The sequence below is a fragment of the Grus americana genome, chromosome Z, assembly GCF_028858705.1.
Source record: "Grus americana isolate bGruAme1 chromosome Z, bGruAme1.mat, whole genome shotgun sequence".
Lineage (NCBI taxonomy): Eukaryota > Metazoa > Chordata > Aves > Gruiformes > Gruidae > Grus > Grus americana.
In genome coordinates, this window is record NC_072891.1 from 77,812,423 (window position 1) to 77,836,810 (window position 24,388).

The 24,388-nt window shown below is 43.0% G+C and overlaps 1 protein-coding gene across 2 annotated transcripts in view; it reads left to right on the plus strand.

Moving 5' to 3' along the window:
• The window catches only part of PLPPR1 (phospholipid phosphatase related 1), a 136,545-nt gene extending 116,193 nt beyond the window's left edge, over nucleotides 1-20,352 (plus strand). For both annotated transcript variants that reach the window (XM_054810330.1, XM_054810329.1), the window contains 4 exons: nucleotides 8,406-8,656; nucleotides 15,013-15,189; nucleotides 17,177-17,308; nucleotides 19,228-20,352. In XM_054810330.1, the coding sequence (XP_054666305.1) occupies nucleotides 8,406-8,656; nucleotides 15,013-15,189; nucleotides 17,177-17,308; nucleotides 19,228-19,260 (593 nt within the window). In that variant the 3' untranslated portion in view covers nucleotides 19,261-20,352. The remainder of the gene's footprint in view (nucleotides 1-8,405; nucleotides 8,657-15,012; nucleotides 15,190-17,176; nucleotides 17,309-19,227) is intronic.
• Nucleotides 20,353-24,388: the final 4,036 nt, after the last annotated feature.

Sequence of the window (24,388 nt, forward strand, 5' to 3'; positions counted from 1 at the left end):
TTGTCTTCTCCCAAAGTGGAGGTGGAGACGAACCACCTGTGGTTCATTACTCAGGCCTGGCCTGTGTGCTGCTCATCAAACTGAAAGACATGGAAATGTAGTTAAAACACCCTTGAACTTCAGATAACCTCTAGGATATATTGATATATAGTAAACTGCCATTAAGAGAGAAGCAGGGTACCGGAGTCCGGTGGGCCACTTAGGGCTGTTTGACTGTTCCAGCACATTCATCATGTTGCAAAGTCCTAATCAAATACTTTTGCCTGTGGGGTCAGAGCTAAAAGAGCTTAGACATGGAGGTTAAGCACTTGCTCTATATGTTTTCTTATAGTTAGCTTTATTCTCAAACATTCATGCTATTATTTCTCTTCTGGTGGAAAAGAAGAGGGGTATGATGATACAGTAGACTGTCAGAGAATAGTAGGATATGAAACCTGATAGAGAAATCAGTCTTGGGGTTGCAGCTATATTTGTTTTCCTGAGAAAAAATGAAGTTAACATTATTAGAAATGACTTAAAGTGTTCGACCAATCTTAAACTACACTGACTACTTTTCCTCTGAAACCTTCTCCGTGCCTCTGCAGTAAAGTGAGAGAAGCAGAGTTTGTTGAAAAGTGGCTGAAATAATTTATAAAAGGAACTAAAAGTAGCCACACATTTTTCATTGACATTCCACCCGTGCTTTGAAAATATGACGTGGACTGAGCAGCTGTAGCCCACACTGGGTGATCAGGGATGTTGGCTCCATCCAGCTGCTTACTCCAGTAAGAGGCTACCTGGATGCTCTTACATCCAGGCTCTGTAGAGACTACCAGGTTGCTCATACATGGATTTCCCTGTGTGCATCTTCTCTTGCTAAACATGAGGGCCATATGTTACAGAGCTGATTATGTAAGTTACCTTCCAAGATATCCTAGAAAGCAGTCCGGATTCATAGAATCATAGAATGCTTTGGGTTGGAAGGGACCTTAAAGACCATCTAGTTCCAACCCCCCTGCCATGGGCAGGGACACCCTCCACTAGATAAGGTTGCCCAAAGCCTCGTCCAACCTGGCCTTGAACACTTCCAGGGATGGGGCATCCACAGCTTCTCTGGGCAACCTGTGCCGGTGCGTCACCACCCTTGCAGTAAAGAATTTCTTCCTTATATCTAATCTAAATCTACCCTCTTTTACCTTAAAGCCATTATCCCTTGTCGTATGACTCCATGCCCTTGTAAACAGTCCCTCTCCAGCTTTCTTGTAGGCCCCTTCAGGTACTGGAAGGCTGCTCTCTCTGGAGCCTTCTCTTTTCCAGGCTGAACAACCCCAACTCTCTCAGCCTGTTCTCATAGGAGAGGTGCTCCAGCCCTCTGATCAGCTTTGTGGCCTCCTCTGGACTTGGTCCAACAGCTCAATGTCTCTCCTGTACTGGGGCCCCCAGAGCTGGACGCAGTACTGCAGGTGAGGTCTCACGAGACCGGAGTAGAGGTGCAGGATCACCTCCCTCGACCTGCTGGTCATGCTTCTTTTAATGCAGCCCAGGACATGGTTGGCTTTCCGGGCTGTGAGCGCACACTGCTGGGCTCATGTCCAGCTTTTCACGACTAACAAGTCCTTCTCCTCAGGGCTGCTCTCGGTCCATTCCCCGCCCAGCCTGTAGTTGTGCTTGGGATTGCCTCAACCCCCTTGCAGGACCTTGCCCTTGGCCTTGTTGAACTTCAGTTTGCACAGGCCCACCTCTCAAGCCTGTCCAGGTCCCTCTGGATGGCATCCCTTCCCTCCAGCATGTCAACCACACCACACAGCTTGGTGTCATTGGCAAACTTGCTGAGGGTGCACTTGATCCCACTGTCCATGTCACCAACAAAGATGTTAAATGGTGCTGGTCCCAATACTGACCCCTGCGGAACGCCACTCGTCACTGGTCTCCACTTGGACATTGCATGTTGTTAGACATTTGCTTTTGTGGTGAAGAGCTTCCTCTCAGCTTGCTTCTGTGTACATCAAGTCCTTTACTGCAGCCTAGATAGGTGAAACCTGCTATGTTCCCTGTATTTAGAAAATAAATTCCTTTTTCAGTGAAAAAAAAGCTTGCTTAGCTTGGAAACATTAGACTTTGATATATGTTGCAATTTGTTCCATCTTCCTCTTTACCTTTTATAGATGCTTCTACAGACATTTATTTTGAAGATTTTCAGGTCAAACAAGTGGTGTGCAATTGCTTTGGAGCAGTTTTTTCTGTCTAAAATATTGGTGCTGCACTGCTGTTCTTTAGTCACATCATCTGTCCTCCCTTCTCTCCCCATCCCTCCCAGCAGTTTTATTACAAATTTCTGCTGCCAAAATTCACTGTTTACGTGCTGGACCTTTGAAGAACCAGGGCGGAAGAGTGGTTGTTTCTTAGACCTCTACCTCTTCTCCCTGTCTCCCAACTTGGGTACACACAGCCTTTTGTATTTTTATTCAGCCTTTCTTCGCGTAATTTCCCGTTCAGTACTTCGTTAACATCTTGCCATCTTGTATTTGCTTCTGTGTTCTATTTCATCGTTTGTATTGCAAATAGAGGTTATAAATTATTTTAGCGTTATTTAGTGAATGGTTTCAGTCAAGGATTTAGTCTGTTTATATAGAGCTGCTATCATACCCCCAGGATCATGGATTCAGACCTCCCTGACTTAGTTTGGCAGGGTGACTAGAGTGTGTACTGTGTTGTATTTCATTATATTAGGTTTCTAATCCATGTGATTAAGTTGTATACCTGCAAAGCCCTGGTAACATGCAAGTAGCCTCTCTCCAGTCCACGTATTTAGAAATGCAACATGCTTCATGAATTTATTACCAGTGGCTTTTACTTTGGAGCTGCATAATTTGCAGTTAACAAATGGCACAGATCAGCTTCCTCTGACTACTTAATTTAAAGCATGGTGACACCTCACAGTAGGCAGCCAGATAATGAAATTAGGGCTTTATTTCACCAAATTAAGGCTTTAGTTCAGCAAATAAAGGTTTACAAGATTTATACACACATTGAGTTTATTGTAATGGGATAGATATACCCCAGAGCTCTGATGTCAGTCCCCTAGTCAGCTGCAGGACATAGTTTGCCTGACCTTATCCTTCTGTCTGCCTTGGATCTGAAGTTCACAATGCATGTTCTGTAATTAGTAGTTGCCTTTCAGCAGGGCTCAAGCTATATGTGGGTGTGCTGCCTCTAACATAAACTGCTGCAGCAGCTTAAATTACTCTAGGTCTCCCTTCTTATCACTGAAGAACCTCCATGATGAGAAACAGGTCACTGTGTTGGGGACAGATTAAATCTTACTGTTCCCTTTTATGCCAGGCTCTGAGCTGGCTGTTGTCTAGATGAAAACTGATACTTGTGAAGCAGTGAGAAAGCAAGAAGTCCCATGTGTCCATGGGGAGGAGTCTTGAGGCTCCAGAGTACTTGTGCACTGGGAACCGAATTTCTTCTTCCATGCCTAGACCATATGTCTTCCTTAACGTCTTCAGGGAACAGTATCCAGGCGGGACACTCACAGGTGAAGCAAGCACACACAAGAGGCAGTAGATGCCTGGAGCGGTGGGCTTTGTGGGGTCTTCACTGGGAGATCAAAGCCAATCCTGGGATCACATAATGGAGTGTTTGGGAGAAGCTTGCTGTTGAGCCTGTTCCTGATGCCATGGCAACAGACAATAAATTTCCCTGCAACCCCCATCCCTCCAGTTGTAAAATAGATTAATGATATGGATCTTTAACAACACCCTTTAAGATATAATGATGAAGGGTGGTTTAGCAGAGTCTGAGTCACAGGACTGTAAATGTATGTCTTTATTGGATGCACAGGACCATTAGAGCAAAACCTTCAGGGCTGGGCTGAGGATCAACATTTCCATAGAGCCATGAGTCCTTCCAGGGACTCCCTCCACTGAAACACTAATCTTTCAAAAAACATAGGGGTGGGAAAGGGGTAAGGGAAGTGTGAGTGTGCATGTGTAATGTGAACATTTTCCAAGCAAATTAGGTTGAGTGTGACAAATCCAGACAATTGAATGGGCACTGGGAGAGAGAGGAATGCCTAAATAAATGCACTTGGTAGAAGACATGATGACATATGTTACCCAAGAGCACAGCTTCTGGATGTCTCACGAGCCGTTAAATGCATTGTTCCTTTTGTCACTTTACTTAAGGGTTTCATGTTTTTTCTCTAATAAAGTCTTCTACCTTCTCACTCTCATTTCCACCCACTGGCTTCTCACTTCTCTCTTCCCGATGTCTTTTCAGCTGCTCTTCTGCAACTTCCAGGGTGGTTGTTTTGTTTTGGTTTGGTTTTAGCTGGTGTTTTGTTTCTTTGGGGTTTTATTTGTTTTAACTCAGTGGCATTTTAAATGTCTGTAATAGTGAGAGTTTCCATGGAGTCAACAAGCAGCTGCAGTTGCTGATGTTAGAGAGATTCTGGGTGAAAGAAGAGAGAGCTTGAGCATGAGCTGCAGGGAGAAGACGGGGTTGTACTGAGGTTACAGAGTGCAAGGAGAGCTGGATTTTTCTTCAGGGCAGAAGTCTCTGTTAGCAGAAGCAATAGACAGAGCTGGAGGTGGCAACACTGATGAACAGCCACACAGAGAGCTTGGTAGCAGAAAGACCATTAGAGTAGCCTGTGAGTGAGAGCCCAGAAATTATGGCTTCATGCTTGGAGGGCTTTTTGGCAGCAATTTAGGGGGAGGTGTAAGTGGAGAAATTAAAACTGAAGCATTCAAAATTGAATCCGCTGAAGATTTAGATTCTTCTGCCAAGGCAAGTGTTAGTGCAGGTGAGATGGAGTTGGGACAATTTAAAGTTCATGTTGTCTGTCCTCAGCGTTCTTGAACAGGACTTTCCTTGTTGGTTTTTTTTGTTTGTTTTGTTTGCACATTTAGTTTGTCTAAGGTCTTTCTCACTGGAGGTAAAATATGTTCAAGTCTGATGCTCAGTTCCTTCTTCTTGGACTCTGGGGCTGCTAAAGAGTAGCAGGGAGTATAGCCTACCCACTATCTCTGGCCTAAATTAGTCTCTCTCCCAGTTACATTCTGCTTACTGGTTTGCCTTCTAGCCCAGTCTTGCTGGCTGTTTCTGATGCAGACAAACACAGCTAAGAGCCAGGACACTGACAAAAAGTGACAAAAGCTTTTCCAGAAGGGAAAGCTCCTGCTTTAAGGCCTCTTTGTGCAGCCAGACTGTGTGACCCATGTGCCAAAGGGAAGGAGTGGCTTTATGTAAATGAAATTAACCCTTGTCCATCCTTTCTGCTAGTAACCAACTGTAGATGATGTAGGTCTTCTTCACATGTGGCTTACACTGTTTACATCTTTTCTCAGCATATGCCAAGTTCTGGACTAAAGTTCACTCCCAGGTTTTCTAGGCCAGAGTGAGCACAGTGAGATAAAACGCTTGCTCCTTAGCAGGATGACATCACCTCCCATTACATCTGAGCATCAAAGCCTGGAAGTGGTACATGTTCTCCCATTCTCTCTCTGTGGCATTATATCACGGACTTCAGTTATATGACCCTGAAGAGCTAGGGATAGTTGTACTTCCCATGAAGCCTTTCAGCAGCAATTTCTCTGCCTCTAAAACTCTGGCAATCACGTCACTGCATTCTCGTGCTCTGGTCAGTTAGTTTAGCTGCTCTAGGTCATTGAACAAATCCATTGAATAGATGGATTCCTGAGGTACAAAAACCATCAGAGGACTCTCCACCACTACGCTGGCTCACTGGTGTTAGAGCCTTTAAATCAATTACAGCCAACCCTATCTCAAAGTCTCCAGAGATTCAGTGATGTGTAATCAGTCTGCAAGGGTTAAATTCCTGCTAGCCAAATTCATTGGTGCACATAGCTATGATTTTCATAAGGCACAGTTTGGCAGAACTGCAAGGGGGGAATTACAGTGGTCAATATGCATCACAGTCAGAGCATGATAAAGATTTCAACCATGGCTTGTTCTGCTGCTCTGCGGAGTACTGCAGCCCTCAGCAGTTGAGTCTGGGCCAGCACTTTCAGTGCTACCAAATATTGAGAAAATGCAGGTGTTGAAACTTCTTTTTTCTTTTTGAGAAAAACACTGGACCACCTTGATACCTATGCACTGGCTCAAGATTGAAATAACTTTGTGAAGCCCATAAGCTTTTTCTGAAACACCTCGGTTCTTGACTTGTACTTATGCGATAAAGACCATGGGCCAGACTGCAGTATTTGCCTGGCTGTTAGATTTCCTCTAAGTATTGTAGAGTGATAGATAATAATCCTCACTGCATTGCCTGTGATTTGCACAGCACATCAAAAAGATGCCATTTAAAGCAAACTGTGCCAAAAAAATTCAAGAATTTGGTCAAAGAGCTGTATATAAAACAAGATTAATCTCTGGCATAACTCACTGTTTCACCAGGCTGAAAAGATTCCTACTGCCTTTTTCATGCGCCTTTTTCTTGCTTGTGCACTGGCTAATGTAGATGAGGAGTTGCTGCCGGCTGTGAAAAACCATGGATTTAAAATATTAGCAGAGGGATAAAGGAAATAAAGGAGCAGTGTCAGTGCTCTCTCCATTTCCCTTTTAAAGACACTTACTTTGCAGGATAAATGCGGGGAAGACTGTCATGCCAGTAAAAAGACAGGGGCCAGTCCTGCAGTCTAGAACCAAGGGAAGGCTACCTCCTATGGGCTTTTTAAATCCATGATCACACATCCGTTTCATTAATAATGAATAATAATAGACTTACTTATATAATGAATAGTCATACACTCAGTCCCCCAAATCATCTTCACTGTGGTAAGGCTCCTTCCTAACCTTGGGGGAGTGTGGCGAGGACAAACTCCTCTGCTCTCCTGCAGCTGCTCCAGGCTGCTACCCAAGGAGAGGGCTCTTCTCATCAGTGCCCTGGTGAGGGATTTGTGTTACAGCACAGCTGTATCACTCACACCACACCGTCTCCATGAGCGAGTGGCACTGCCAAGCCCCACTTGCCACTTGTACAATGAATCCATTTTTAGTTCTGGGGTTTAGTTTATATTACTGTCTATACAAGTGTCCTGTGTGTAGACAGGTCCTGAATGTCTAGAAGGAATTAACTCTGTGAGCTGTAGCCCTTCTGCTTTCTGTTAGCTGCACGGTGGGTGACAATATCTGCAGGACAATCCTTGATTCTTGTTAAACTGATGTAAAGCATTTTCTGCTGCATTATAGTGATGACTCCCTGGTATTTTTTGTTTCTCAGACTATAGCAGTCTTTTTTTCTTTTTTCCTTTTTTTTTCTTAAACTCAGTACGGATAAGCAGTGAAGTTGTTATAATCACGGTGGTGCCAGCTCTTAAGATTTTATCACAGCTCTCCTAAGATGTTTTACCCGGGGCTCCAGCTCTTGGTCATATTTAAAGATATAGCAATGTCAGATAACTTATAATTTAAATTACTTTTGCTTACAGAAATACAGGAGGGAGAAAGCAAAAGTATGACCCTCAACATTCCCACACCAAAAGTAAATATTTATTTGTTCTAAATTTTTGTGGCACTTTAATCCACCTTAGCGATGAGAAGGGGGAAAGGAGACCTCATTTAGTCTTTTGGAACATTAGGGTTTGGCATTTCTGCAAACCTGCTGTTCTGTTCCTCTGATATGTAGACAGTATATGCAAGTAAAAGATCCTCATATATGTTCATAGCAGCTATAGCAGGTATTGGTAATACTCATAGGGAGTCAGTGGTGGATGTGACAACTGCAGTATCGAGCAAGGGATGTTCCACAACCCTGGAAATGTTCCTGGGTTCAAGTGAATGCTTTCTGTTATAGCATTTTTGGGTATGTGCTCCCAGTGACATAAGCTGAACTGCAGCTGTGTGGAAATGTCTTCCAGAGCATAGCATTAGCGTGTTTCCCAAAGGACCTGCAAATATGCTAGATCAGGATCTTAATTTTCCAACATCAGGATGGTGAATAGTCAAAATTCAAAAGGTATGTGACACTAGATAGTCATGTTAAGATAAATGCAGTATTGTGTCTCAGCACTACACTGCTCTTTCAGGTTCAGAGCTGCTGTATTACCATTTTTTGGCCCAGATGTGGAAGAAATACATAAATGTTTTTAACAACTTGGGCGCGTGACACAACTGCAGGCTGTGAGCCTTTGTCATAGTGGAAACTTTACAGGAATAGTATGGGCACATGCTTATTGTTTTCAGCCTGTTTCTGAGTCCTTCTGGAGCGCCTGTCAGAGTTAAGCACACTGTCTTCTGTGTCATGCCTTTGGTGCAGGACTGTGCTGAGTCAGCAGGGGCTTTTCTGGGTAGTGACTGCATGGTTTCGTCCCTTACCTCTCATTGTGTCTCTCCCTTTCAGACACCAAAGCTTTTTTAAACCTGTTTGAATAATTATTATTTTTAACCTTTTCTCACAGGAGTGTTTGCATTTGGACTTTTTGCCACTGACATATTTGTGAACGCTGGCCAGGTTGTGACTGGGAACTTGGCTCCCTACTTCCTGACTGTGTGTAAACCCAACTACACTGGAAGCGACTGTCGGGCCCACCACCAGTTCATAAACAATGGCAACATCTGCACTGGGGACGTGGAGGTGATTGAAAAGGCAAGGAGATCCTTTCCATCCAAACATGCTGCTTTGAGCATTTACTCAGCTTTATATGCCACGGTGAGTGCCAGTGATGTTTGCTGACTTGTTTGAGAGATTTCTGTATGTGACTCTAGATGGGGGCCATTTTTCTTAAAATCGGTTTTTGAAGAAAGAGAGGGTTGTTTTGGGGAGGGCTTTCATCTTTATCTGTAGGGGGAAATCTCCTTCCGTCTCTGTTTTACCAGTCCTAGTATAAGCAAATCAAATGCTCATTCTTTTGAGGCACTGTATGATATGGAGGCATGAGGTCCTGATCTTGTCTTTGCTGCTGATTTTCTGAGAGGCCTTTGAGTATGCGTTCAACCTCTTCTTCTCCCTGCCCCTGTCTCATGAACATTAAAATTAACTTGATGCTTAAATGGCTCCTGGATCACTACTATTTCTTTTGTTCACACGCCATCGGTTGGTGAACACATAAAATGTAAATTATGCCATTTCAGTGAGGGGCTGAACTAGGTTGGATTTTGCTCCCCTTGCTTAGGACCTGAATTCCCCGTGCAAAGAAGGTTGTAATAGAAGTGAGGGCCAGAATTTTGCTGTTATCATAGGGAAGTGGACCCCTATTGACATCTTGACAAGGTAACAGTGCTATACTGTCAGGAAGGAAATTGTCCCTTTTAAAAAGTCTAGTGAAACAGATCAGCTGCTCCACTTTGGCTAAAGTGTCTGTAATGTTTGAAAATTGACCTGAGAAGCTTACTCACAGAGTAGAAATCTTGGTGGTTTTGCCATTAAGATCCAAGGACTTAACCTGGTTCTGATCTCAAAATGTCTTAACTAGGTCTTTTTTCCCCCAGCAGCTTGACTCAAATGAGTGGCAGAGTCTGTCTGTAGGTCATCAGGATTTCAGAAAAGCCTTGAACTTATTAATGACAGGGTATTTGCTAAATATTTTACCCTGATTTTGTAGCAGATTAATAAAACACATTATTACTATACAATGAAGAGACCACCACTGCTGTTTTAATATCCATCTTTTTACACTGAATGTTGCATGAATAATGACAGAGATATAAATTGGTAACTCCTTTGATAAGGATTTGTTGAGGAGTGTTTAGAAAGCCCATAAAATTTTGTACGCATTACTTAGGAACAATAAGCAACCATGTGTGAAATACAGTTCCCCATAAACTCAACGTTGCTGTAGCAGCTGTTTTCATCATGATAAACTCTTAGATGGAAACTCCAGGATCAGACTTGGTCCCGGTTCTGCCCAAAGCTACTTACATCCTTTCATGGACTTTCCCTGTCCAACCTCCCTTGTTTCCTAGGAAGGCAAGTTTTCTGCAAACAGGCTGATTTCTACAACTGAGGGGGAATAGTGCTTTTTCTTCCTGAGCTTAAGTCCCCAGTAGTTCAGTGCTTCTGAGCCCTCGTCTTTCAAGAGTACCTGTGATGGGCCTGCATTTCTCCCTGCACAGGGAGATACCAGGTGCAGCCAGGACACAGAGTTATTTCTGAGCTGCAAGGTCATAAAAGTCTGCCCTTAAGGCATTTCAGCCTACAGTCCAATTTTAGCCCAGTTCTCTGCCTGAAGACACCCTCTAGCACTAAAGGTATTGTTACTTGTCTTTTCTCTGCCTGGCAGCTGGGATTAACATGACCATTACACAAGAAATGCAGCGTTCAAATCTAGCTTTGATTAATAATTGTGCTGTGTGCAATTTTTTGAGAAGTGTCTTGTTGATTCTAATATGTGTGATAATGTGAGCTGCTGAACATAAACCACAGTGTATTAGGTTAGTAATAGCTGTGTTTTGCGTAAGGCTGAAGATTTGAGTCATGGAGCAAGAAAAATAAAATGGGTTGAACATGAGGATGCAGGAGAATGGAATCAGCACAGACATTGTCTTTCATTGTATAAATGTCTGTTGAGATCTGGGAGCCTCCTCCCATCACTGAACCTCAAGTATCCTCTGCAGATGCCTCTGTACCGATTTGTTCATCAGTCTGCTAGTGACAGTACTCTTACTGTGATTGGTTTGGCTTTGTGTTTTGTTTGTGGGGTTTTTTTTAATAATCTGGGGTTTATGTTTAATCAACTAGGCTTTTTCTTGTCATCTGCCAAAGAAGCTGAGGAAAACCCAAACCATCACCTTGCAAGCAGAGGTGGATCTTGTATGCCTAAAGTAGGGGAAACGGAAAACAGCCAGCAGCCTTGGCTTCCATACTTACACAGAAATTAGAATGGCACCTAATGAAGTTTTATTAGTCTCCCAGAACTATGGCAGGAAGAGATGGCAGTCACTGCATAGTGTACATAGTACACGCTGCCGTACAGTTAGAAACACATGCTTCCAAGTGCGTTTCCCAAGGGAAAATGATAGGCTAGAAATACTCCTTAATTCATTAACATTTCTGGCGAAACCCAAAAAACCCAGATATTATGTTGCATAGGGATATCCTAGTTACATCATCTTTCAACAACTCTTACTTCCTGCACTTCTGAGAAAGGTCATGGAAGAGTCAATGACAAGGGCATGGTAGTGTTCAACCATAGCATGGAAAATTAAAGTGTTTCACCAGCACAACTGGAGGACCTCTTATTGTAGAGAGAAGGTAGATAGCCTTTCTGATCCTTGCTGATCATCCTGTTTGCCTCTGGAGTGCAAGCAAGGAGAATTTTTTTACAGTTACAACAGGGTCTCTCTGGTTGAAAGATACAACTAATCACTTAGATTGACTGTTTAGTAGCATTTTTAGGATTCTTCAGCTAAGCTCTTGCCTAGCAGCATCCACAAGTAATGCTTTCTGTCACCTCCATCTGGCTAGAAGACTCTACCTCATCACACTGGATCACAGCCTGCATCTGTCATTTATACCTGGGTGCGTTGCTTCTTGATTAGAATAGAGTGATACCATATACCTTGAGATGAAAATTCCAACCTTTGGGAAATTCTGAGTAGCAGAGAAGACTACAGCAAATCCCTTCTGTAACCCAGGTCACTGTGACCACACCAACAATTTATTTCAATTTCTGCATTAACACCTAACAGACTAATCTATGAAATTCAAGGCCTTGGCACTTTCACCAGCTGCACTGAGCATCTAAGAGACTGCATCATGTTCTGCAATACCCATCATTGTCAAAGGCTCTGCTTCTCTCATTCTGTAGAAATCTCTGTGGTAAAGGAAAAGATTGTCTGTAAAGTCTGTAGGACACAGAATTTTCTAGTATTGGTATGAAATTGTGAACTTCCCAAGGAAAATAAACTGTCATAAATCCCCCCATTTTCTGCTGAAAGGACAAGACAGACTTCTTCCACTCTGCCTTTCTCATCATAAATATAACATACATTCTAAATATATATAAGCACATATTTGCATATATATATATATGTATGTATGTGTATTTTAAACTTGCAAATGAAAAAGCCTCCTTGACTGTCTATGCTTTTGTCTGTCTGAAAAAAACAGGAGAGGAACACATATACACAGAATGTGTGCTACTATCACACAGTGCACATTTCTAAATACATTGCTTGAGTGTACTGATAAGAGCACAGCAAAGAAGCTGAACAGATAATTTATATAGTTAAATCATAGGTAGTTTATTTTTAATATGATTTATTCTATTTTCTTCACATCTTTTTATATTAACTTCTTTGCTTCCTCTCCCACCCGTCAAATAACTGGGTTTGACATTTAGAATTTTGTACATAAATTTACCCTATAAATAGCATTGTGAGAAATTTTAAAAACCACCTGCTGTGTGTAGGAAATCAAATGTAAGTGACTTTCACTGAGATTTTTGGCTTTTACACAAGGCTTTGAAAACATGCACTAAGTGAAAGGGTAAACACATTGTGAGAATCTTAAAAAATATCTTGGCTTTAGGGACCAGGACAATAAAGATCAAACTGCAGTGATCAGGAAGTCTGACCAGAATGGAGAAGCTCTCCTGTTTTTTTCTGAGCTCAATGTGTGATTTATGGATGAACTGGAGCGTACCCTCTAGGAAAACAGTTTGTCTTGTTTTAATCCGTCCTTACGAGGGTTCAGCAGATTTCTCTTGGCAATCTGTTCACATGGTTAATTACCCTCATTTCTAAAAATGTTCTCTTTACTACAAGTTTATGTTTTTCTGCTGAGATGTGTCAAACTTCAAATTAGATACTTCCCATCTGTAATAAGGAGAGCTCTCCCATGTGGGTAACCCAAAGATCCTGCTTCATCTCATCCCTGTAAGAAAACAAGCATGCGTGGGTTGCTCTGTGTAGGTAGGGTTTGCAGTTGTCGCAGCAGGACTGCATTGTTACTTTAAAGGCGTGATGCTTTTCCTTTGGATGCTGTAAACTGCAGTAGTGCTTTGGTGTGGAATAGGAAAGCAGTGTGGCTCCCTATTGCTCGTTTGAATTGGCCCCTGCTAAAAGACATATATAGGGTGAAAGGATGGGCAGTAGTTATTCACACAGTGGCACTTCAATGATATTTTTTCTTTTGTTTCTAAAGAAGAAGCTTAATGTGAGTTTTGGCAACAGTCAGGTGCAGCTCAATCCACCAGCAAAGACTGGGGCAAGATTGCCGCCTAGTGCTCAGTTGCCATCTTTCACTTCAAGGCATGTGCTGCAGTCAGGTATTAGGTTGGAAAAACAAAGCAAGCAGGAACCTCTCCAGTAGCTTTGTCCCATTCCCAGTGCTATTACACACCATAATGTTCCAGTTCATAAACTGAATGCACCTTTAAAGAATGTGCTCAGCAGGACATTTAAGGTTGGAAGACTTCACTTCCCCAAGCAGAGGTCTGGCAAATTCAGCTGCTAGAAGTCTAGGACTGCAGTTTCTTGGCTGGTGGAAGTATATTTTTGCCTAGGTACAAGCCCAAAGTCAGTTATGTGTTGCAATGGGTTTAGGGCTAACATTTTTAATGCCAGCCAGTGAGGAGAAGCCAGCTGTAGGGACATTTGATAGCCTGGTCAGGGAGAAGGGATAAGAAATACGGACAAAGTGAAAGTTAGAGTAAAAAATACGCACAATACAGCAGCATAAAGGAATATATGAAAGGCAATGAACAGAGTGACCTTGAGAATAGATATGATTTCTGTTTCTTGATCCCAGAACTGTGTGCCAGATCATAGTGACCTCTGTATACTTGGGTCATAAAGAAAGGGACAGGCATTAAAATACAGTAAAATAATTGCCCATGGTTGCCAAGTAGATCATGGAGTGTGAAGCAAGCTGTGGTAGTAGTTGCAATTGGAAGCACCGAGCCAAACCTCCACAGACTTCCTTCAGCACAGGCACAGGAAAATCCTGAGGCAGCTTCACCCCAGCCAGCCATTGTAGTCTTGGCCAGAGATGGGCAGTGTGAGCCAGCACGGTGTCCTCAGCTGCTGCAGCAGCCACGAAGGAGAACGGACTCTTGGGTCTCCACCATCCTGCAGAGTCCTGCTCTGATTTCAGTGCCACCCATGGCAAAGTGCTCAGCAGTGCTCTTCCCCAGAAATGAAATCATCCCAGAGAAAGATGAGGTTTGTATGGGAGGCTGTGTGTCGTCTGGAGACATTTCTGGCAAATGTATTTTATGTATATACTTTGTTTATCAAAGCTTTGGAAATCATGCAGGCATCCATACTTTCTTGGTGACGAGGATTTTATTGAATTGTTTTGCCATCGGGCTTGCTTTACTTGACCTTCATCATTTTGTGGCTCTGGAATTAATGACTGGCTGCTAATTGTGACCCACACGGTTTCACTCTCTCTGTCAAAACGCATTGAAAATAAAATACAAACTGTCAAAAACATGTGGGGTACATTAAAAAATATTCAGACAACAGTGAAACGTCATGTTCTGGAATTACGTTTTTCAGAATCAACTTTGTTTTGAAAGAAATCTCTCTCATATTCTGTGTTTCATTTCTTCTTACAGAGAAAATGTCTGGAATGGTTTCTCTTCATGTTCTCTGTTTCTTAACACCACTTAGGAAACTGGAACCGCAAGTTCATATGGATGCTAGGCACTCCATCATGTGCACATTACAGTTTCTGCAGGAGTATAAACAAAATTCTTTATTCACTTTGCAAACATTTAGCCGTGTACATTCAGAGCGTATGTTTGCTAGCATATGGGCAAGTACTTGCACGTTAGGAAGTCCATAAAACTGAGCCAGTCCATACCAGCTCAGCAAAAGTCCACTATGTAAATGCAGTTGATGGGATATTTAGCATCCTGAAACAGCATTTAACAGTATCTATTTTGTTCTCTTAAAAGTGTTTTCTGAATTACTTTAGACCTCTTCCTCCATTTCCCAATGCTTTTTTTAATGAATCATGGGGTTTTTTCACATCCTTGCTGATTTCAGATTTCTCTGGATGGAAAAAAGATGTATTTTAGCAGAGGCTCTTTTCATTTTTGGCTTTCTTCTTTGTTTCAGATGTACATCACAAGCACAATTAAAACAAAGAGTAGCAGGCTAGCCAAACCAGTGCTGTGTCTGGGTACCCTATGTGCTGCGTTCCTTACTGGGCTAAACCGAGTTTCTGAGTATCGAAACCACTGTTCGGACGTGATTGCAGGCTTCATCTTGGGGACTGCTGTAGCTTTGTTTCTGGTAAGCCCATCAGTCCTTCCACATTCCTTTTAAAAATACCTCAGTAAAAAAAAAATAAAAAAATAATATTCTGTTGTGGCCTATTGCAGCTGATTAATCCAGTTGCTAAGACCTAATTCTAGCCCCACCTAATTAAAAGTATCATCAGAGAAAATCCTAATATGAAATCAGGTTGATACTAATTAATACTAATTAATAAGGCTAATATGATTACATTTGTGCATTGTGTATATTTCAAGATTATTTTGATTACTGTACATGTTTTTACTTGACCTGTCCTGGAATGCTTTAAAGATGACGTAGGTTTCAATTAATGTCAAAAAGGGGGCATGCTTGAGACTTCATCTCTGACACCCCTGTGCTGCAAAACCCTACTATCTGCCTGGTATCTGGCAGAAATGTAGGATACGGGGTGTTGTCTGGAGCTCTAAGCAGTGGTCTTGGTTCCCCACTTTGTTTCAGACCAAAAAAAGACGTGCAATAGAAAGGAAGGTCAGGACAAACTCCCTGGGAGACAAAACTACCTCCCTTTGCAGCATTTGGAGTTAAACTGAAATTGTTCACCATCTCATAGGATAACCAAATGTATTAAAATGTGTCAAAGGCCTTCCCACAGAACCTGGGAACAGCATCTCTCTGGACTTCAAATGTTATGTGTTCTCATGTTGGCTGTGCAGTTTAAGTGTTTTGTTTGGTGAGGGGTCTCTTGCTGAGGATTTACCCACACAACAGTCAATGTGATTCTCACAGTTACCAAGCAATGTGCCTGGTTCCATTTAATCAAAATATGCTTCAAAACTGTCCACTGCATAGTATCAGACACTTTATCCCTGCAGTCAGGAGGGCAGGGTTTCAAAGATCTCTTAAATCTAGATTGTCCTGTCACTGATTATTTTTCTATCCTGTACTTAAATAAACACACTAAACCTTCACATATCATTTATTCCTGAGTTCCCTTTACATAAAATGATGTCCGTAACCTCTGACCTGAATCTTTTTGGCTTTCATCTAAGTAGTTTGTCTGATTCTCACAGGGAAAGGCAGTTTAAATCTAGCCCATGCAATATAAGAGGCAGTCACCCCATATATCTGGTCAGGACAATCTATGTGCTCCCAGTACCTGTTTCTAGCAGTGACAGCCTGCTCCAAGCCACATTTTGGCCCTGCAGACCTTCTGCCACTCTGCAAATGTCACAAGCTCAGTTGCAGAGTGGTAGAAGGAGTCTCCCCAGAGCCTGGAGGGGAGAGGTGCTCTGAGATTATTGCTGTCGGCACAAGACTCACCCAGGCTGCAGCCTGTTCTTTGCTCAGGTCTAAAGAGCAGCGAAGAGGAAGAGCCAGCAAGGAGCTGCCTTCAGGAATCAATCTGACAGCAGATGTGTCAGCACCTGAATATCTTTTTTTCCACCATGTTCCCAAGCCCCAACCTGCCATGTGTGTTTACTCTTATTAGCATTACCATGCAGGTGGAGTGAGTCTGGTCATGAACAAGGGAAGGACTTGTAGGATAAACGCCACAGCAGTTGTGTGGAAGTATGCAGGAATGGTGCTAAATGACCTTTATGTCATCCAGATGTGAGGGAAATTCAGCCATCCAGTGAGCTGTTTTCACTGTTCGGAATTGACAGTCAGAGTCTGAAGGGAATATTTGGCCAATAAAATGCATCATCAGGGTAGTCCATGGTTCTGTGATGAGAAAGCAGACATGGGAATCTCTACTATATAAAATATAAAAAGGCTGAGAATGGTTCATCACCTCGGATTAGAGGCCAGATTTAACCCATTTACCAAGGTAGTCCACCATGCCCACCTATGTCAGTAAACACACTGTAGCACACGGCTGAGATAGATGATGCCTTGAACCAAACCCCAGGTTAAGTTCTTGGCAAAAACTGGCAGTTGAGAGGCCCCTGGTAGTAATTCCTGTGAGTTTTTCCTGGGGACAGAACATGCTGACCTCCCTTTTTTTTTTTTCTGCATTACACAGGGGATATGTGTTGTCCATAACTTTAAAGGCATTCACGGAGCTCCTTCTAAACCGAAGCCTGAAGACCCACGAGGAATGCCGCTAATGGCTTTTCCAAGAGTGGAAAGTCCTCTGGAGACATTGAGTGCACAGGTACTGTAAATCCTCTCACCCAGACCATTATCGAGCACATTTTCTGTTATGGCAGAGCAAAAACTAGTTCTGAATTTGCATCGGGGAGAGTTTGTTTTAAGGCATTTATCCCTTAAACTACCTAATACTGTAGATCTTCTTCCCCTGTGCACATGTAAAGCTAAAGCAGTAGGATTTCATATGCCTCTGCCTATTGTTTGTCATAAAAGTTTTGCTTAGAATAACAGAAAACTGAGAGAAAAGTGAAGATAATTCTGTCTAATTACATTTTGGAATGCTTTTGGGATGTCTTGAGGATTTACTCTAACATTCATAATCCTGAGGATAAACTATGCTGTCCAGAAAAATATTATAGAGATTAGTTTTTTATCCTCACTACTGTTCAGTAGAAGAAGAAGAAATCACATACTGTTTTTTATCTCTAAGTCATCAGAAGAGAAGTTAATAGCATTCTTTCAAGTTTGCAAAAAAATAGGCTAGCAGGAGCATCATCATTGACGGTGTTTCTGGTAAACTACTAACTTCAAATGCCTTATGTTGGCATAACTGAATCATACCCAGTCCTTTCAAAACAGGCAAGCAAATGACACCTGCCAAGAATTCTCAGGGAACAAGGAGAAACTGGAGTTTATCAGTTGTCTGAAATGCCCTGACGTAATTTACTTGTTCTTTGTTGTTCCTCTGTACATGTTGCGTAGCAGGATGAATAGTAACTTTTGTTAAACCCTTTGACAAATAAACTGAAGATAGGATTTAAAAAAATGGAAAAGACACTGTTTCTAACACCTGAAAATATTTTGCCTAATTGAAAAGTCACTTTTGATTAAGCAGAGATTTGCTGGAAGACTTTCAACTAAACCTGCAGAACTGTGTGCATTAACTGTTCTCTTGGTGGTCTTGCAGTCCAGAAACTAAGTGCTACTTACATATCCACATTGCATCATATATGACAAAAGGGCTGAACAGGTTAAAATACTCATAGACTGTGAGAAAAAAATTGTCCAATTAGCTATTTATATCTTCTGGACTGTGAAGTACAGGTAGGGACTAGGCCTTAATTGTTGATGTCCACTATAATCAACAAGATAATTTTCTCTGATTCAGGGTATCGGTCTCTGAATGACCATACATCTACCATGCAGAAGTAGATTGGGAAAAAAGTGATCCTACTCTGAAACTATTATAAACAGGTCCTTGGGAGTGACTACTCATTACTGTTTCTTCAGATATAGGAGGTGCATTGTCCTCTGTGCAGATTTCTGCATCCACTCCCACTCTTGTTTTGCCTTGCACCCACACAAACCCTGCAGGTGCAGCATGATCCAAGAACAACTCAGTACTGCCACTGAAGTCCTGGACGTTGGTTTCCAGGAAGGTTACATCAACACTGTTTCCACCGGAACAGGACTTCTGTGTTGCTATATATCTGTGTCTGCATGTGTTTTGGCATAATGACCCCATCTGTGTATGGTTTTAAGCCCTATATGTTCCTTAGGATCAAACTGTGTAGGATCTACATGCACACATCACATGAAGTCAAACCATGGTCTTTAGGCTCTTCATGACTGAGGACAGACCCACTGTGTTAGTTACATGACTGTATGAAGTGCTTGAGCCTGTACTGACGTGTCCCTCTGGACAGGGTCCAGTCCAGTTCAGAAGTCCCTGTTGAAGAAGTGGCCCCTTCTTTTTCACGCCTGTTAGCGAGAGTGTTCGTAGCCCAGAAGCAGGGCTTGAGTTCAGCGTTTCCCACCACGAGCTCAGGATAGAAGGCAGCACATTTGCAGTGAGCTCAATCATTTTGCCCTACATTAGCCAGGCAAAAGATTTTATTAGTGAAGGTTTTTCTCATTCTTTTTACACACTAAAATGCCAAAATGTATACAAATGTTCATGTGTTTGCCTTTTCCTCTTTGCAGAATCACTCTGCCTCTATGACTGAAGTAACCTGAGATGGAAGACTGGCAACAGAAGCTATTTTTATTACCCTCCAGTACAATACTCCAAGACACACAGTTACTAAATGTCTAACTGTGATGACCAGTATTATGTTATGTCTAGTATAGAGGCTAATGTTTTGTACTTTTTTTGTATGAGGAAGTGATGTAGCTTGCCCTGATTTTTTGTCAGCTTTAATATTATGCCAGACTTTAAAAGCAAAATGGAAAAAAACAAAAAAACCCTTTTCTTGTTTAAAGTGTGCACTGAGGAACTAAATCTATGGAATTGTTGATGTTGTTATGTGATATTTGTACACAATTTTTTTTTTTTCATTTTAGAATTTATATATCTTGGGGAAAAAAAAAATCACTTTTACCTTTTCTTACAATGAGAAGTGCTTCTACCAGTGGGTCAGATTCTGATCTGAGTAAGCTCAGCATAGATCTGAAGGAATTGCATATATTTAACTCAGATTAAATTAATGGTGATCAGAAATCTAACCTGAATTATACTATCAACAAATAATAAACATCCATCCTTGATTCAGTGAGCTACTTAAGCATTCCTTAGCATTATGGACTTCAGTTAGCCACACAGTTAGCTGACTACTTGGCAGACTTGAAGTACATCCTTAAGCATCTTACTGAATCAAAGCCTGATTGTTCTGGTGTGGGTGATTGTGCTAGTTATTGAAGAATAACTAAAACAATGTACTCAGTCTGCAATATAGACAGACTGGACATGAGAAGTTATAGTAGTAGCTGATAGCATGTGAGCTGACTATATCATCTCCCTAGATCTCTGTTCCTCCCCAAGGCCCAGCTAAAGCTCCCAGTGAAACCTGGCTTCAGGAATTGACTATGGGGATATACAGCCACCACTGCGGAGCTGAGGCTGTGCTGTGAGTGTTTCATAACTTCATCATAGATTTGTGGGGTAACTAGTAACGCTGGTGCAAAGGAAAAGTGACACCACTTCTTCAGAGGGGTGGCATTGCTTGGCATTCAGATTGGCAGGACCAAGAAGCCAATTTTGCCCCAGCAGTGTAGTTTTGACTGAGGGGCTTTGGCAAGTCAAAAACCAAACAAATAAACAAAAAGAAACCCCAAACCAAACCAAAACCTGACAGAGTCTGTAGTAGCAGTCTGCATTTTTGTAAATTCTGACATACAGAATTTATATCAAAACTGCTATTTTACAATTGAACAACTTTGTTTAATGAATAAAAAGACAATTCAGTGGGGTGAGGGGTGGGGGGAAGAACAAAACCAGGCCCATTTACAATGGCTAGAACTGGGGCAAAGGCTTCATTACATGACTTTTCACTGTTTCTAGGATTTTCCTGCATCTCATTCTTCTAGCATGGTGATAACTGCTGTGTGTCTCCTTTAAAGAATGGAGCCTCTGTCTGTACTTTTACTGGAATGTTTACCTCACATTTCCATGTTGGTTCTTCTTGGCTTTTTTTGTATATTTTTTCCAAAACAGATGCAAAAAAAAATTATCAAAAAACCAGAACGTGTAGCCTGGTCTCTGTCATTTGCCTGTGACACAAAGAAAACTTGGGATGTCTGTTTGTGTCTGGTCTTGTAGTGTTTCTTCAAGCTTGGTATTTTCTTCTGATTCTACTGATGTCTGCTTCAGTCTTAGGAATATGAGGATCAGGCTTGAGCCATGCAGGCTTTCTGTGACCATGAGGAACCATCGATAGTGTTCTGGGTCCCTCACTACAACTTTGATCCAAATTCCACAGGGAAAATTTCTGCTGAATAACTTTGGCTGTGGAACTGGTCCTCGTACTGCTGTGTTAGGAAAATAATGATGTTAGGAAAGCTTATCAGCAATCAATGCTCCATTCAAGACACCCAGTCAGCAGCACCTAAGTCCACTCATACTGCAAAGGGTTAGGAAGGGATTGAATTCAAAGATAAAAACGTTATATTCTGCAGCCTCATTTTTGCAGCTGTGGTCGCCGGGGTTGTGTTCTTCCCAAGTGTGCTGTTACAACAACACAAATCTTGTGTTCTTGGTCAGTAGCTTCCACAGAACTGGTAGTGATGTTGTCCTCGTCTGCTTATGCTCTACCATGAAGGCGTGGGTAGTCTTTCTGAAGGTGGAAGATGTAGTTTTGAGCTTCTTCCCCATCCCCCAGGATGAAGAAGGTTTTGAATCTCAATTTTCCTCTTCCTGAAGGACTGCTTTATCCTTCCAGTTCTAGTGCAGCATGGCAAGAGGCATCTCTCTCCACTTTGAAATAAGCACATGAGCCCTGCTCTCTTCTCTGACATGGTACGTAAGGATGCCTACAGCCAGGAGAGCTCTACAGGTAGCTGCAGATCCACAGGGGAGGGCTTGTTTGCAAGTGCCTAAGATCTGGATGACTGATTAGGTGAAGCTAGACCTATCACACACATTCACCACATTTGCTCTTGGCTAGCTCTATGTGTTTGCTACCATTTTAGATTTGTAGTTCCCTCAGCCTTTTCCAGTTGACAGATAACCCCCTGCACAGGAAGCCTAAACCTAACAGTATATTTGCTTTTTCCCTTCAGGAGCAACGTGTGTCCACCTCCTGGAATCTGTGACCCAGTGAACAATCAGTCTTTAGGTAGCCTTTGGATTATTTTTTTTTTAGTTCCTGTTCTGAGGCACACCATTCTCTATGTGCTGTGTACAGTGAGCTTAGGCAGCTAACAGTGACTTCTGTAGTCCAGTGTTATGACCAACTGCATAAAATAAACATGTTGCAGTTGGATCATCTCTTAAGAGGGATGTATGGCCCTTGGGCTATGTGTGGTTTCACAGAATCATAGAATCATGGAATGGTTTGGGTTGGAAGGGATCTCAAAGATCATCTAGTTCCAACCCCCCTGCCATGGGCAGGGACACCATCCACTAGACCAGGTTGCCCAAAGCCCCATCCAACCTGGCCTTGAACACTTCCAGGGATGGGGCATCCGCAGCCTCTCTGGGCAACCTGTGCCAGTTCCTCACCACCCTCACAGTGAAGAATTTCTTCCTAACATCTAATCTAAATCTACTGTCTTTCAGCTTAAACCCATTACCCCTTGTCCTATGACTCCATACCCTTGTAAACAGTCCCTCTCCATCTTTCCTGTAGGCCCCTTTAGGTACTGGAAGGCTGCTGTAAGGTCTCCCTGAAGCCTTCTCTTCTCCAGGCTGAACAACCCCAACTCTCTTAGCCTGTCCTCATAGGAGAGGTGCTCCAGCCCTCTGATCAGCTTTGTAGCCTCCTCTGGACTTGCTCCAACCGCTCTGTGTCCTTCTTATGTTCATGCACTTCAGGTATGAACCTGGCCTACGCAATGTGACTGGCAGCAGTGTCTGACCCCTGCTTAGGGGGATTGTGCCTCTTGGCTGTGCAAACACGCTGCAACGTGACTCTTGGGGGTCAGGAAAACCACTTGTCCCCATCTTATTCAAGTACGTGTATGGTGGGAAAATTGACACACCTGATCGAAACCAGAGGTCAGTCAGCATTAGAAATAAAATGTTCATCCTCCCCCAAACTTGAACGGGCAGACTTTGCCAATGCAGGACAGCCTCCCTCAGCCAGTTGTACACATGCAGGAGCCTCTTTGCAGCATACTGCAGCTTTCTGTCATTCACAGAGGTACCTGTGCACCTCGTGTGGCATCCAGTCTCTCTGCTAACAAATACCCTCCCCTAACCTGGCTTCTTTACACTTTCTTTTGATCCTATCTACTGGTTATGCCTACAACAAATGATGATCAGCCCTCCTGCAAATGAGTGGGCTGGACTTGCTTTATTTATAATTGGATTCAATGGAAACTAGGTACTTTTGAAAGCCCAAGGATTAAAAAAAAAAAAAAGGTGTTTAAGCACCTAGAAGTCTTAGTCCTTCCATGGCACACGTGTTCTATGCAAGACTTTGATCTCATCTCAGACTTCTGCTTTTTCAGTTCATTGCAAGCAGAAGTTTCACATCTCAAACACCCACGTCTGATCTTCCTCCCTTGTATGTTAGTCTGTGCAGCTTCTTGCACAGGTGCGCTGATGGAAGCAGGAGGTTTGGACCAAAGTATCTGAGGTTACGGAAATGGTAATTTGACTCAACTTGGACACAGCAAAACATGGGACGAGGTTGTTGCCATGCTCCTTTGTTGCCTGTCCTCCTATTTTTCAGTCTTCTGTTTTTCACTCACCTCCTGGAGACTATGCTCAGGCACATGGAAGATAAGGAGGTGATTGGTGACAGCCAACGCAGCTTCACTAGGGGCAAATCATGCCTGACAAACTTGGTGGCCTTCTATGATGGGGTTACAGCGTCCATGGATAAGGGAAGGGCAACTGACGTCGTCTACCTGGACTTGTGCAAGGCATTTGACACTGTCCCGCACGACATCCTTGTCTCTAAATTGGAGAGACATGGATTCGATGGGTGGACCACTCAGTGGATAAGGAATTGGCTGGATGGTCACACTCAAAGAGTTGTGGTCAATGGCTCAATGTCCAAGTGGAGAACAGTGACGAGTGGCATTCCTCAGGGGTCGGTACTGGGACCGGCACTGTTCAACATCTTTGTCGGCGACATGGACAATGGGATCGAGTGCACCCTCAGCAAGTTTGCCGACAACACCAAGCTGTGTGGTGTGGTCAACACGCTGGAGGGAAGGGATGCCACGCAGAGGGACCTTTACAGGCTGGAGAGGTGGGCCCGTGCGAACCGCGTGAAGTTCAACAAGGCCAAGTGCAAGGTCCTGCAGGTGGGTTGGCGCAATCCCAAGCACAACTATAGGCTGGGCGAGGAATGGATTGAAAGCAGACCTGAGGAGAAGCACTTGGGGGTTTTGATTGATGAGAAGCTCAACATGAGCCAGCAGTGTGCGCTTGCAGCCCAGAAAGCCAACCGTGTCCTGGGCTGCATCAAAAGAGGCGTGACCAGCAGGTCGAGGGAGGGGATCCTGCCCCTCTACTCCGCTCTGGTGAGACCCCACCTGGAGTACTGCATCCAGCTCTGGGGGCCCCAGTACAAGAGAGACATGGAGCTGTTGGAGTGAGCCCAGAGGAGGGCCACGAAGCTGACTGGAGGGCTGGAGCACCTCTCCTGTGAGGACAGGCTGAGAGAGTTGGGGTTGTTCAGCCTGGAGAAGAGAA